This window comes from Rana temporaria, chromosome 1 (genome assembly GCF_905171775.1).
Source record: "Rana temporaria chromosome 1, aRanTem1.1, whole genome shotgun sequence".
Lineage (NCBI taxonomy): Eukaryota > Metazoa > Chordata > Amphibia > Anura > Ranidae > Rana > Rana temporaria.
The window spans coordinates 592,431,052-592,445,789 of NC_053489.1; the positions used below are offsets into that span (position 1 = coordinate 592,431,052).

The window sequence follows — 14,738 nt, forward strand, 5'->3', positions numbered from 1 at the left end:
ATGGTGAAGTATGCAAGCACTTTAAAATTTAATAAAGGTAAAAATGTGCTTACATTGAAAAAACGAATAAAACGCCAAACAGCGGCACTTCCGGTGGACGGTCAGGGTGTCACGTCACTTCCGGTCACATCTAACCTTATGCATTACGTCACGACACGTGACTTCATCGTTCAACCTCCGATGAAGTCACGTTTCGTGACGTAATGCATAAGGTTAGATGTGACCGGAAGTGAAGTGACACCCTGACCGTCCACCGGAAGTGCCGCTGTTTGGCGTTTTATTCGTTTTTTCAATGTAAGCACATTTTTACCTTTATTAAATTTTAAAGTGCTTGCATACTTCACCATGAGAGCTTTTTATTTTTACATTTGCTCCTGATACACCTTGTGGCTATCCTGTGGAGTCGACTTCGCTGCGCCTGGACCTATACTGGTATTTGATACAGAGAACGCCCCTCGATTCTATCTCAGCACTGGGAAGATTCCGTGCAACACGTGTTACCCACTGTTTGGATTCTGTTCCAGTTTTGGGAGGATTTCGTTGACACGCATGACCTAGTGTCTGGAGGTAAGCGCACTGCGAGCCCAGGCTAAGCAAAGAGTTATCAAGATTGTCCACATTGATGCCCGAAGTGCAGAAGTTTTGTTTATCACTGGCACACTAGATTGATTTATCCAAACTTTGATTTATATATTTGGACTTTTATTTTTGGATTTATTATCAGTTTTGGGTTATTTCACTAATTTTGAATTCACTGCATATCTTTATTGATTGTTATCAGTCCCCTATGGACTGTCTTTATATTCACTTTTAGATTTTCAGTTTGCGCTCATCATTCTTTATTCAGACCTTTATTTGTTGTTAGCACATTTTAGATTTGAGCAGCATTTTGTTTTTCACTGGTCACTTTTAATTTTCACTGTTGGCTAGCGCTTTAGTCACCCACTTGAACATTCACATAAACATCTGTAAATGTTTAAAGCTAACTCCAGGGAGATATTAAAAAAAAAAAAAAAACACAATGAATGCACCTCTATATGTTATGAAATCATGAAACACCCAACTCCAGACAATTTTACAAGACCTTCAGCCTGTGTTTAAAATAAAAAAAAGCAGCTCTAGCTGAAAAATACATCCCATCCTTAGCTGTCATCTCAGTAATCCCATCTCACCATTAGATTCCTGGAAGAATGAGGACATATTGTGAGTGTAGGACACAATAGTCCTTTCCCCCTGAGGGGGTGTCACCATGGTTCCCTGAACTTACAGTGTAATGATGCAGAGCCAATCATGTCAGTAACTTTTTGCTTGTCCAGCGGGACTAAATGTCATATATCCACCTCAGCTCCAAAGGGTTTTACCCCCTTCATGACCAGGGAATATTTTGCTCTTCAGCACTGTCAGCACTGTGCTACTTTAACTGGTTATTGAATGGTCATGCATCCAAGAGTCGAGGGAGAGATCGGCTTTGGGTGCCGACATCGCAGGCGCCCTGGAGAGGTAAGTGTCCTTATTTTAAAAGTCAGCAGCTGCAGTATTTGTAGCTGCTGACTTTAAAAATAAAAAAATAAAATTGACGGACCTCCGCTTTAATGCACAAAATGCATTAAGATAAAAAACCTTTTGCTTTTACAACTCCTTTAACAGCAACACATGCTTTTTCATCATAAAAGACTGGTTTGCTGAGGCTGTCCCTGCTCTCATTGCTGAAAAAGTGTTGGTCAAAGATGTTAGTTAATTTCTTTTAAAACAGTCATTAGGAAATTACGTGACTGCATATGATAAAGCAGTGTAAAATTGGCAAGTAACATTATTTTTTTTAATGAAGGAGAATTTGTTAAAATGCACTAGAGACACTGGCCTGGGATTCAGAGAGATTGGCGCATCTTTAGTTTGGCGTAGCGCATCTCATATGCGCTACGCCGACGTAACTGCGCATCTGCACATCTCATATGCGCGACGCAGAGGCAAGTACTGTATTCAGAAAGCACTTGCTCCCATATGTGCGCCGGCGTAACGTAAATGGGCTGGCATAAGCCCGCGTAATTCAAAGTAGGCAAGTAGTGGGCGTGTTGTATGATAATGAAGCGTGACCCCATGTAAATGCATGGACGAACGAACAGCGCATGCGTGCGCATGCTCAGAATCACTTTGAATTTACTCCCTAAGATACGCCGGCTCAATGCCTGTGACGTGAATGTAACGTACGCCTAGCCCCATTCACGTACGACTTATGTAAATGACGTAAAAATATACGCTTGTTCCGACGTCCATACTTTGCATTACCTGCGCCTCATATAGCAGGGGTAACTTTACGCTGGACGTACGCCTTACGCAAACGTCGTAGCTTACTGCGATGGGCGCAACTACGTTTCTGAATCGGCGTATCTAGCTCATTTACATATTCAACACGTAAATCTACGGAAGCGCCCCTAGCGGCCATCGTAAAGATACGATGGCGCATATTTGGACTTACGGCGGCGTATCTGGAAATACGCCGTCGTAAGTCCTTTCTGAACTCGGGCCACTGAGTAGAGGTAGGTGTTTAACTACAAGAATTAAAAGACCACATATTATACAGCTGTACAAAATTGGCCAACAGCAAGACACTTTAGTGAGCAAGACTAAAGCCTCGCACACACAGGCCGAATATGGGTCGGTCTCAGCTGGTTCAACAGAAACCGGCCAACATTTGACCCAAAAAAGTTCTGACGATCAGCATCCAAACAGCGCTCTCAGCCAATGGCCACCTCCCCTGTCAGAACACAATAGCTCAGTGGTAAGATCGCTTGACTGGTGTAGATCAGATGACCCCATCCTTCTTATTCCTTGCCAGACCATAATCACACTCTGCCCCACCCCTTGCCTACAATTAACAAAAGAGACCACATGTGAAATGGAGTACAAAAGGCCATAGCAGCCTTTTATTGACAAAATATTAAAGATAACATTCTTTAACACATAAACTAAAAACCCAAACTATCAACCTGTTGGTCTTTTAATGGCACCCCAGAAATTAGACTATTTTCCACTTCTACACTGCGAGACCTTTTACCGTGATAGGCCACCAGCCGTAACACACCAGATCGGAGACAACCCACTACCCGCAGTGCAACCAATACCATATTCCAGCTAAACCGTGTTAACTGGAATACACCAGAGGGACACATACCACCAATGAGTGCCCAACACTTCCATCTCGTTTTTTGCCAACATCAAAGACCAACCACCGCCAATTGCTTTGCTGCCATTACAAATCCTGCTCGCACTGCACCTGTAAATAGAGAAAACTGGCCAAACAAACAGGGAGGATGGGTGAGAAACTGTTCCTGTCGCAGCTGCCCTCCTATGATGACGGGGGCGCCCCACATCCCCTTACATAAACAAAACACCTCCCTGCCCTGCTGTTCACCAATCCTTATTCCCTCCACTTGTACACTAATATCCTTAACCCCATGTTGTCTCCCCTCTTCACCCTGTCATGCCGACTATTTGCTAGTTCCTCTTTTCTCCTCTCGCTCCGAGCCTCACTAGACTAACCACCAACTTTTGAGCTCCTCCGTTTTTTTCATTTAGCCCACTGGGTTGAAGGGAAAAAAACAATAGTGTGTACCTACAGTAGCTTAAATTCAAATGTACAAGAGACAAAGGGCACAGCAGGTGTTTTATTACAAGAATTAAGATACTGCAGCTGATAAAGCAGTGTAAAATTAGCAAGCAGAAAGACAGTTTTAATGAGCATGACAAGAACCAAATATATTGGAGTCACAGAGTACAGGCAGGTGTTTTTCTACAAGATTTAAGAGACCGCAGATAAATCAATGAAAATATTTGCCAGCTGCAATACCAATCACAGAGGATAGGCCTTTTATATTTACTTTGGGGATATAATTTGGAGTAGTTTAAGCGCTCAATGTTCCTGGATGTAGCAGTGTGCAAATTAAAGGCAAATCCAAGAACTGATGTCACCAACAAATTATTGCTGCACTTCAGGCACCTCAAACTTACAAAAAAAATCAGTATCAACAACAAATAAACCTCCAAAAGATATTACAAATCCAAAATACCACACAGAAAAAAACAAACAGACAAAAAACTGTTTTCTATAGACATAGTAAATAAAAAGAACAACAAAAGGCAGCAAAGGACTGATTGCCCAAAAAATTATTAGTCAGAAATTAAAGCACAGTTTCATAACTGACTAATCTCTCTCTACGTAGTTTGTCATCTTTGCCTATCCTCTCCCTACAGCAACTTCAGTACATAGCTCCCCCCCTCCACGACCCAAGCACTACCATTATAGTGAGTTGGCTGTCCCATCCAACAGCCCTCTTACTGACCCTTCTAATGCCTCGTACACATGACCGGTTTTCCCGTGGGGAAACCTGCCATGGGAAAACTGCCATGAGAGCTTTTCGCCGGGAAAACCGGCCGTTTGAATGCTCCATCGAAAACCTGTGTGTAGGAGGAAAAAGTTACAGAGCAGGTTCTGGGTTTTCCCCTCGGGTTTCCTGGCAGATTTTTTACCTCCTGGAAACATGGTCATGTGTGTACGAGGCATAAGACTGTTGGCCATAGTTCAAAGGCTATGTGGTGTGTTACAGTTAAAAAATAATTGCCGAATATCATATATACAAAGGCATCGGAAAGAATGGAGCATGAACCAGAAACCTTAAAGAAAGTTTGTTTCGGCAGCAAACAGGAACGTAAACAATTTCCATATCACTGTGCACCAGACCGCTTGGGTAATGAAATAGCTCCTATCAGAGGGAGCCCGCAATGTGGGCCTGGATGCTATAACAATGAAGAGGTTACCAACATGATATATCTTCAGAACAGGAAACCCATGAGTAAAAAAGGGTACACTTTGGGAGCCAGAACAGCAAAACGTTTCAGCTCTAATGAAAAGATGGAGACACCAAGTCCGGCAGAGTATCAATCATTTTGGGCCAAAGAGCGGACATTCTCTGAAAGCTATGCTCCTTTTAGTATCAAAGATGTACGATTTCCAGGCAAGATGACAGATATCTCACAAAATCCTAGCCCAGGAACCTATGAACATTACACAGAGCAGGGCAGAAAGGTGTCTTGGCCTGGACGATTTGGATCCCCTGATTGGTCTTCTGTGCCCTCTTTGCGAAGAGAACATTCAAATCAGAGCTATCAACAGATAAAGAATTTAGGAAAATCAGGAACCGGGTGGCATATTTGAGTCTGTACTACAGTTGAACAAATTCTACAAATAAAATACTTTATAATTAAAAAAATAAAAATAAAATAATTGCCAGGCAAATTTAGACTGTCTGTCTAGATAACACATTTTCAACCACAAACCCATGGTAACAGCATTCCGAGTCTCATCTCTACTCAAGACTGCATAGACAGACATACAAATCATTATGCAGATTGATTGTCCAAGTGACTTTTTAGATCTGTATATATTCAGAATGAAGGCAGTATAAAAGTAATATTTTAAAACATACTGCTGACACAGTTACCACTTAGAAGAGTAATTAAAGTTTAACTTGTAAGGATAGACAAATGAAAGGTGGCATTGCTGAATTGGAATTCTAGGAGGGAGGACCGGGGATTGTCATCCTGATTTTGGTCTGTATCAAGCATACATGATGATGACCATGTCTGAACTGACATTAAGCCTCCTGCAGTGCAAGTCAGCTGGCTGCCAAAGATCCAAGGACTCTTTCCATGATATGCAACATAGGCTTCCACGAAGAAAGGTGCCGCACTCAAATGATGTCACAGAAAATCTGCAATTTGTGTACATTTTTTAAAATGTGTTGCCCCTTTCTTCACAGTCATATAAATGTATACACCTTTTATTAGGCATAATTCACTCTATCTGTGTGTGCATAACCTCAAGAGTCACATACCTCTAAATTAGGGTGACCACATTTCCAAACTACCATTCAGGGACACCCTCCCTTTCCAAAAATCAGCTTGTGCTGTAACGAATCACAGCACAGTGATTGGACACAAGAGGCGGGATTTATGATTTCTCCAATCACAAGCAGGGGGCAGGGATTGTGCTCCTACAGGCATTCCCGGCCGGGACAAGTACTGTCAGTGAGTAAAGCGGTGAAGTGGCTGGCTTTTTTGGGGGCGTCAGATTGGCCCGAGGGGTGGCTGTGTCAGTTTCATTCCGGGACACTGTATTGTCCTGGAATGAAGGTGTCCGGGACAGACCTGCAAAATGCGGGCAATCCTGGACACGTGGTCACCCTACTCTAAATACAATTACCAGCATGTGGATGATGCCTGTATAGTCAAACAATGGCTAATGTAAGTAAAACATATACCATTACAGCAGAGTCAGGGGAGGGCTGGCAGCCTCAGCCTTACATCTTTAGTGCCTGGATTTGGCTTTTTCCTTTATTTTATGTCTACTTTGTATGTACTTTTGTTTTTCTGTTCTCCCAAGTTTGAACATTTTCCCAATATTGGTTTTAGCGGTAACTCTGACATTTGCACTTGTTGATGTCATCACATGTGGATGGTAATGACGCAGGGGTTTTAGGGTATACATGTTGTGTTACTTCACTTGTTTGTTGTCCTGAGAAAGACGAGCATGTGCTTTGTTGTAACGTCAAAATAAAATCTTCACTGTACATTCACCTGCCAAGACCCGTAAGCGCCACTCTCTCTTTTGGACTATAGATTTGTGGGTGTTATTTTTATCTCACGTACAGTAGCTTTTTAATCTAATGATTATGTTACCTAATCTGATGGGTCCCTGTGGCTTTTGAAGCCGCAGCACTTGATGCTCTTTTATCTGAATCATCTCCTCCTTTTTTTTTCTCAGGGTTTGGAGGACACGGTAGGAAAACTGTAACTGGCTTGTGGAACACCTGAGTTGATGGCTGCTTCATGTGGATGAGTGGACTGCTAGATACCATTGGATGGTATATATCATGTTTCCCTTTGAGTAGAGAAATAAGTGAAGTATCAATAGGCTGAACCTGTAAGATAAGAGGAAAAACATTTTAAAATGTACAAAAACATAAAACTAATTATACAGTAAAACCTTGCTTTGAGAGTAACTTGGTTTGAGAGCGTTTTGCAAGAAAAGCAAAATGTTTTAATACACTTTGCCTTGATATATTAGCGATGTTTTGATATAAGAGTAGCCTCATGTCACAACTGAGTATAAAAAAGAAGAGAGGAGCCTCTAAGTGTAGCAATATGGTTACATTTAATGAAGGTACAACATTTAGCAACGTATTTCTACACTTAGAGGTGCCTCTCTTCTCTTTTATACCCTGTAGAAAAAATGCTTTGATATACAAGTGCTTTGGATTACAAGCATGTTTCTGGAACGAATTAGGCTTGCAAACCAAGGTTTTATTGTATACCATACATACATTTTTTAAAGGGTCAACATTTCAAAAGCTGGTCTATTAGTTTATCTCATTAACCCCCGCATGAACAATCTTGGTTTCTTAAAGGAAGCTGAACAATAAGTGACTTCCTGGTCAGGTCAACAGGTACAAAACACAAGCTTAAATAAGTCAAGACCATCCCTTCCGAGGCTTCCGATGCTTCATATTTCTTCCTTCTGGAGCCATATTCTTCTTCACTCTTGCTGGAGCTGGAGCCAATCACGGCGAGCGATGTATTCTATTAATGAATATAAAGCCTGCTTGGATTGGCAGAGACTGTAACATCTTCAGCCCACACCTCTCTGACTCTCAAAGCCAATCTGAGCAGGCTACTGTATGTAGCCTGCTCGGATTGGCAGAGGTTGTTACTCCAATCCGAGCAGGCTCTGTATTCATTTGAATACATCGCTCACCGGGATTGGCTAAGCGGTATAAAAATTATGTAGCCAAAGCTACAGCAGGCATCCGAGCAGCTGACCCGGCATATAAGACGACCCCTGCTTTTTGGCCATTTTTTTTTTAAGTGTAAACGGTAGTCTTATACGCCAGCAGTATATTTTTTTTATTTAATTGCACTTTAAGTGCTCCCATTAGAGTGGGGCTCCACACTGATCAAGACCCCACAGCATAGGTTCCTATGCCTCCAAGTGTCATCTCCAAAATGGGGGCAATCAAAAGATTTAACCAGGAAATTTCTTGTCATGGCTACAGGAAGTGAATGGATGAGTTGACAGATATCTAGAGGGATAGAGGAAACTATGGAGTACTTCAAGCGAAGGACATTTGCAATTAACTAATGCCAGTGTATAATGGAACAACCCTTTAAAGATTAAAGACATTTTCAGTATCAGTGGGAGAAAAAAATGCTGCTGCATTGGTGTCTACGAATGGAAAAATGCTGCTGCATCAGCACCGATGAAAGGAAAAAATACTGCTCTGTGGTGGTGTCAGCCTTGGCATCATTATCAGTGAAATGAAGGAGGGGAGCTGGAAAGTTGAGGGGCTCGTTGTTTGGATCACACTGAATTAAGAGTCCCTGTGTGGCTCTACAGGGGGAAGGGGAACTGAAGAGCTCAGAGGTAGGTAGAGTGTCTAATCGACTTTTTGATGGTTAAGCGGTAGAGGTTTGTTCTCCCTACCCTATATGTACTCACACTTCTTACAGATTGCACCCACCCAGGAATGAAGGCATCTTCCACTTCTTCCCATCTCTGGTCATTGTGAAATGCCATGTTGCAAAGCTGAACAAGAAGAAGGGCAGTTTGCCCTGACTTCCCAGTGGACCCAGACACCCACTCCTTATGCTGTATTTCACTGACAGTTGGCTTTCATTGGAGGTAGAAGAGACTTCTCCTTTCAGAAACAATCCATCATCCTACACTGCCTGACAGGAATGATACTGCTGTCACTTCTGTTAATCTACAGAAGGTTTATTAGGTACAGAAGGTTTATTAGGTATACCAACTTGTACCCAAAACTGAACAGATTGGACATCTAACATATAAAAAAAAATTTGGAAACTATGGGGCCAGATTCTCAAAAGGCTTACGACGGCGCAACGCCATTTGCTCCGTCGTAAGTCCTAATCTGGCCCGGCGTATCTATGCGACTGATTCTTAGAATCAGTTACGCATAGATATCCATTAGATCTGACAGGCGTAAGGCTCTTACGCTGTCAGATCTTAGATGCAATTTTTTTTCCCGCCGCTAGGTGTCGCCGACGTCGTTTTCCCCGTCGTCTATGCAAATTAGCTATTTACGCGTGATTCCCGAACGTACGCGCGGTCGACGCAGGGGGGGGGGGCGGATCTGGGGGCCCCCTTGTTAAAGGGGGCTTCCAGATTCCAATAATACCACCGCCCGCAGAACCCGACAACCACCAGGCAAGGGTTGTCGGGAAGAGGCCCTTGTCCCCATCAACATGGGGGCAAGGTGCTTTGGGGTAGGCTGATGTTACTCCCTTCCTCTACCTTAGAACCAACATCAGAACCAAGTTATGTATGTGCATCCTCAAGAATCAAGGGGCTGACGCTGTGTTCTAATAATTCAGCTGACTCCATGCATGATGCTGGAGCTATGGCATAAGTAGCTGTGCACAAGGAGACAGAATAAGCAGCTCTGGCAGCTGCGGTGGACTGCGCACTAGTGTTAACTTGGGTAATAGAATATGAGGATGGTTTAGTAAGCGAGTCCACCACCTCCTCTACATGCTGGTGGCTGGATAGTACAGGCAACATCACTAAACAGAAACAAAAGTGCCCTGCCTGAGGACAGACCACATCCACATTTGCCTGTAAACAGACGCTGCTGGCCCCATCATAGTGGCATGGGGACATCCGCATATCCTTGTTGGCCTCCCAGACATGATGAAGGCAGAGTGTATTATCCAAATTTAATAGAAAGTGGCACATGTGTGATTGGATGCACTTTTGAAATGTTAAAACTATAAAAAATATATATAATACATTTAAAAAAAGGGGGCAGGCAGGGGACAAAAAAAACAAAAACATGCAGCAACCCAAAAAAAAGGGTATACAGCACTGTATACAGCACTAAATGTTATGTAAAGATGTGTTAAACACAGCATTACACTAACACACTACACTGACATAGTATACTAAGGCCTTGTACACACGACCGAAGATGTCCGCTGAAACTGATCCGTCGGACCAGTTTCCGCGGACATGTCCGACCGTGTGTAGAGCCTACCGGACAGTTTTCCGGGCCTAGCGGACAGGTTTCCAGCGGACAAAAGTTTCTTAGCATGCTAAGAAACTTGTCCGCTGGAAGCCTGTCCGTCGGACATGTCTGATGGTTAGTACAACTCATCGGACATGTCCGCTGGCCCGAAATCCCGCGCATGCATCGGAAAGGACTTTTTATTTAGACAGGTTTTTATCTGGAAGTCTGTTTTCACTGAACAATAAAAGTGGATTGCTCAGAGCTGGATTAACTATGTGTGGCAAGACTGGGCACAGATGATAGGAAATCTTATTCTCTACATTGTGACATAAAAAATAAATTAAAAAAATGTTGGGTTTACATCCACTTTAAGCTGTCATGCCTGGTCTGGAGGAAGCTGTGCTAAGTGGGAGACTCAGGGTAGGTGCCATGCTAGAGAGAGCCAGGAACAAGGCTGGCCTTTAAAAGGGCCTGGTGACTCACTTGGAGAACACATTGAAATTTGGGAACATACTTACATTGTTGCTTGGATGGCTTAAGGTTCTGACACTGTGAAGCTGATCTAATTTGCTACGGTATCTGGGAACCATAGGCGTGCGCACAGGGTGTGCCAGGTGTGCCTGGGCACACCCTAATCGCCCTGTTCTGGACAGATTTTCCCTGCTGCTTGGCTGCAGAGAACGAGACTGGGGAATCTTTGTCCTTAGTCCCTTTCTCTGTTCCAAAAGCAAGACATCAGGGGTTATTGTAAAGAAATATTGTAACAAGTAAAAAAAAAAATTGTAAAAAAGTAATAATAAAAAGCAATACAAATAAACTACTAACACCAATATCTGCACTACTGACACTGTCCACTGCTCTACTGCGATTGTATATATATATATATATTGTGACAGTATGCGAGGTGCGATACATGATCATAGGTACATTTCACCTCGCATACGTTCCATTATGAGAGACTGAACCGGAATCCATTCCGGGTTTTACAGCCTCTGGGCCTGGCTAGGATTCCGGTCCGGATGTTTGGGTCTACTGGAGTCCACAATCAGCTGGACTTTAAATGTCCAGGAAGAGAGCACAACAGGGCTCTGGCTTGAAACTCAGGAAGGGACCTGAGTGAGGGGAGCGCTGAGTGCTGGACTGAAAAGGTTTGCTTTACTACATGTTTTGTGGGTGTCAGGGACTAGCCCCACACTGTATAGAGAGGAGATCCTGTTTGTTTAGTTTAGCGCCGGACGGCAAGGATTTAATTTATTGTTTTGTTTATTTTAATCTGCAAACCGTTTATAAATAAAATCTGGCATCCGCCAGACTTAAAAGAAAGTGCCTGCTTACAGACTGTGATTTCAGAAAAGGTGATCCCCACGAGCTAATCCCTCACACGTGGTGGATTCAGCGGGCACTTTTCTGAAAATGGAAGAAATGTTAAAGGCCCTGCTACAGGCCAATGCAGCCCAGCGGGAAACCAACCGCCAAGTCGCAGAGGCCGCTGCAGCACAACAGGCTGCCCAGCAGGAGATAAACCGCCAAGTCGCAGAGGCCGCTGCAGCACAACACCGCCAAGTCGCAGAGGCCGTTGCAGCACAACACCGCCAAGTCGCAGAGGCCGTTGCAGCACAACACGCTGCCCAGCAGGAGATGAACCGACAGTTTGCCGAAGCTCTGGTGGAACTGAAAAAGGGGTCCGCACCTCCGGTGTTAGCGGAACCAAAGATTGTACGTGCTTCCTACCACCTGCAAAAGATGACACCGGCGGATGATGTTGAGGCGTACATGGCGACTTTCGAGAGAGTCGCTGACCGCGAAGGATGGCCAAAAGAGCAGTGGGCGGGACTATTGGCCCCATTCCTAACAGGAGAACCCCAAAAGGCCTATTTTGACCTAGAACCAGATAAGGCCCAGGACTATGAGACTCTAAAGACAGAAATACTCGCACGCTTGGGTGTCACCATGGCAGTCCGGGCCCAGCGCGTGCATCAGTGGTCCTATTCCAGCAACCAGCCACCCCGGTCACAAATGTTTGACCTGGTCCACCTCACCAGGAAGTGGTTGCAGCCAGAGACTCTGACCAGCCCTCAGATTGTGGAGCGTGTGGTAATGGACCGGTACCTGCGTGCGCTCCCTGCTACCCTGAGAAAGTGGGTCGGACAGGGGGACCCCAACACTGCAGCCCAAATGGTGGACCTAGTGGAGAGGTACAGTGCTACCGAGGACTTAATAAACCCACCCACGCCCCACTTCGGAGTGTCTCGGGGTGCAAGATCTCCCAACGGTTCGGGTAAGACTGTTCCGGGGTTCAAGAGTTTGGGGAGAGTGGATAAGACTGTTGTTACAGCAGATGAGACTGTAGGTCCTAGACCTGGAGACTGGCCAAAGAAGCCAGGAAGGTTTTTGGGACCGGTAAGAGGACTGGGGGTAGGGCAAATACGGTGTTTTTGTTGCCATGCATTAGGCCATATTGCTGCAAACTGCCCTCTAAATGATGAACCTATGCAATGTGATTATGTTGATAGGGTAAGACGCCTTTCTCTGTTTGCACAGGTCGCATGTGTTGCGACAGGTCAGCGTCGCCTGGAAAAACAAATGTGCGTTATTTCAGTAGATGGCAAGCCTCTTACAGCCCTGCTAGACTCTGGTAGTGTGGTGACCTTAGTCAGGAGTGTGTGTGTAGATCCCGCAAAACTACACCCCAGTTGTATTGGGGTAATATGCATCCATGGGGACACTCGGGACTACCAGACAGCGGTGGTTGAGGTTGATACCCCCTGGGGCTGTGTAACACATTCAGTGGGGATGGTACCTTCACTGCTCCATGAAGCCTTAGTGGGAAGGGACTTTCCTCATTTTTGGAAGTTATGGGAGAGTGAAGGGAGGCCCGTAGATAGCGCTCCCCCTCCTGGGGAAACTCGAGAACTCTCACCAGACCCGTTTTGCCAAAGGGAAGGGCATGCTGTTGGTGGGATCGAGGAGGCCGGAGATCCTCCACCATTCCCTGCCATGGCTGGGGAACCGGAGGACTTAGAAGCTAGCACCCAGCCTGAGGGTAACGAACAGGAAACCTCGCCTGACCCTGACATGGAGAGTAGCCAAAATGTGGTACCCGACTTGGAGGTCAGGAGGGAAGATTTCTGTACCGAGCAGCTGCGAGAGCCCACCCTCATGAATGCCAGGGAAAATGTTAAGGTGTTGGATGGGGAACCGGTGGATCCTAATTGGGTGGTGTCCTTTCCCTACATGGCAATTAAAAACCATTTGTTATATCGGGTGATAAAACATGGAGAGGAAGAGGTAGAACAGCTACTGGTTCCCAAACCCTTTCGCAGGGTGGTGCTAGACCTGGCTCATGGTCACGTAATGGGGGGACATCTCGGGGTCGAAAAAACCAGGGAGAGAATCACCCAAAGATTCTTCTGGCCCGGTTTGCATGCAGAGGTCAAGGAGCACTGTGAATCGTGCCCCGAGTGCCAAATGTCAGCACCATCACCCCATTTTCGCAGCCCCCTTGTTCCTCTACCAATAATTGAGGTCCCCTTTGAAAGGATTGGCATGGACCTGGTGGGGCCGGTCGTGAAATCTGCCCGAGGTCACCAGCATATTCTGGTGATCCTGGACTATGCGACTCGCTATCCTGAGGCCATACCCTTGCGTAACACCTCCGCCAAGGTTATTGCCAAGGAATTAGTCCAGGTGTTTAGTCGAGTAGGGATCCCAAAAGAGATCTTGACCGATCAAGGCACCCCTTTTATGTCAAGGGTTACCAAGGAATTGTGTAGATTGTACAAAATCTCCCATCTCCGTACTTCTGTCTACCACCCCCAGACAGATGGTCTGGTCGAAAGGTTTAATAAAACCTTGAAGAGTATGTTGAAAAAGGTGGTTGACAAGGATGGGAGAGACTGGGATTTTTTGCTACCATATCTCATGTTTGCCATACGAGAGGTTCCACAGGCCTCCACAGGCTATTCCCCCTTTGAGCTCTTGTATGGTAGGCATCCCAGGGGCCTGCTAGATATTGCTAAAGAAACGTGGGAAGGAGAGGTCAGCCCATATAGGAGCATCATAGAGCACGTCTCCTTGATGCAGGACCGAATTGCAGCCGTTCTGCCCCTAGTACGGGAACATATGGAGCGAGCCCAGGAGGCCCAAAGGAGGGTCTATAACCGGGGTGCCAAGGTCCGTACTTTCAACCCGGGGGACAGAGTGTTGGTACTGGTTCCCACGGTAGAAAGCAAGTTTTTAGCCAAGTGGCAGGGTCCCTTTGAGGTTGTCCAAAGGGTGGGGGAGGTAAACTACAAAGTCTACCAGCCAGGGAAAAGGAAACCACACCAAATTTACCATGTAAATCTCTTAAAGCCCTGGAAGGGCCGAGAGACTTTACTGGCCACGTCCCCACTTCCAACAGACCGGATACCCGTGATACCTGACGTTCCCATCACGGATTCCCTGTCTGTAGCACAGCAAAGTGACGTTAGGGCATTCGTGCAGAAAAATAGAGACTTTTTCTCCCCCTTACCCGGACTGACCAACACGATCCAACATGACATAGTGACGGAACCAGGGGTTCGGGTAAATGTAAAACCATATAGAATTCCAGAGGCCCGGCGAGAGGCAGTTGCGGAAGAAATAAAAAATATGTTAGAGTTGGATGTGATCGAGGAG

The 14,738-nt window shown here is 45.2% G+C and overlaps 1 protein-coding gene and 1 pseudogene across 1 annotated transcript in view; one reads left to right on the forward strand and one right to left on the reverse strand.

Annotated features, from left to right (window-relative positions):
• The window catches only part of DTHD1 (death domain containing 1), a 104,709-nt gene that overhangs the window by 30,152 nt on the left and 59,819 nt on the right, over positions 1 to 14,738 (reverse strand). Inside the window, exon 5 of the mRNA XM_040335147.1 lies at positions 6,736 to 6,977. Within this exon, the coding sequence (XP_040191081.1) occupies positions 6,736 to 6,977 (242 nt within the window). The remainder of the gene's footprint in view (positions 1 to 6,735; positions 6,978 to 14,738) is intronic.
• Positions 4,652 to 5,229, forward strand: LOC120924284 (annotated as a pseudogene).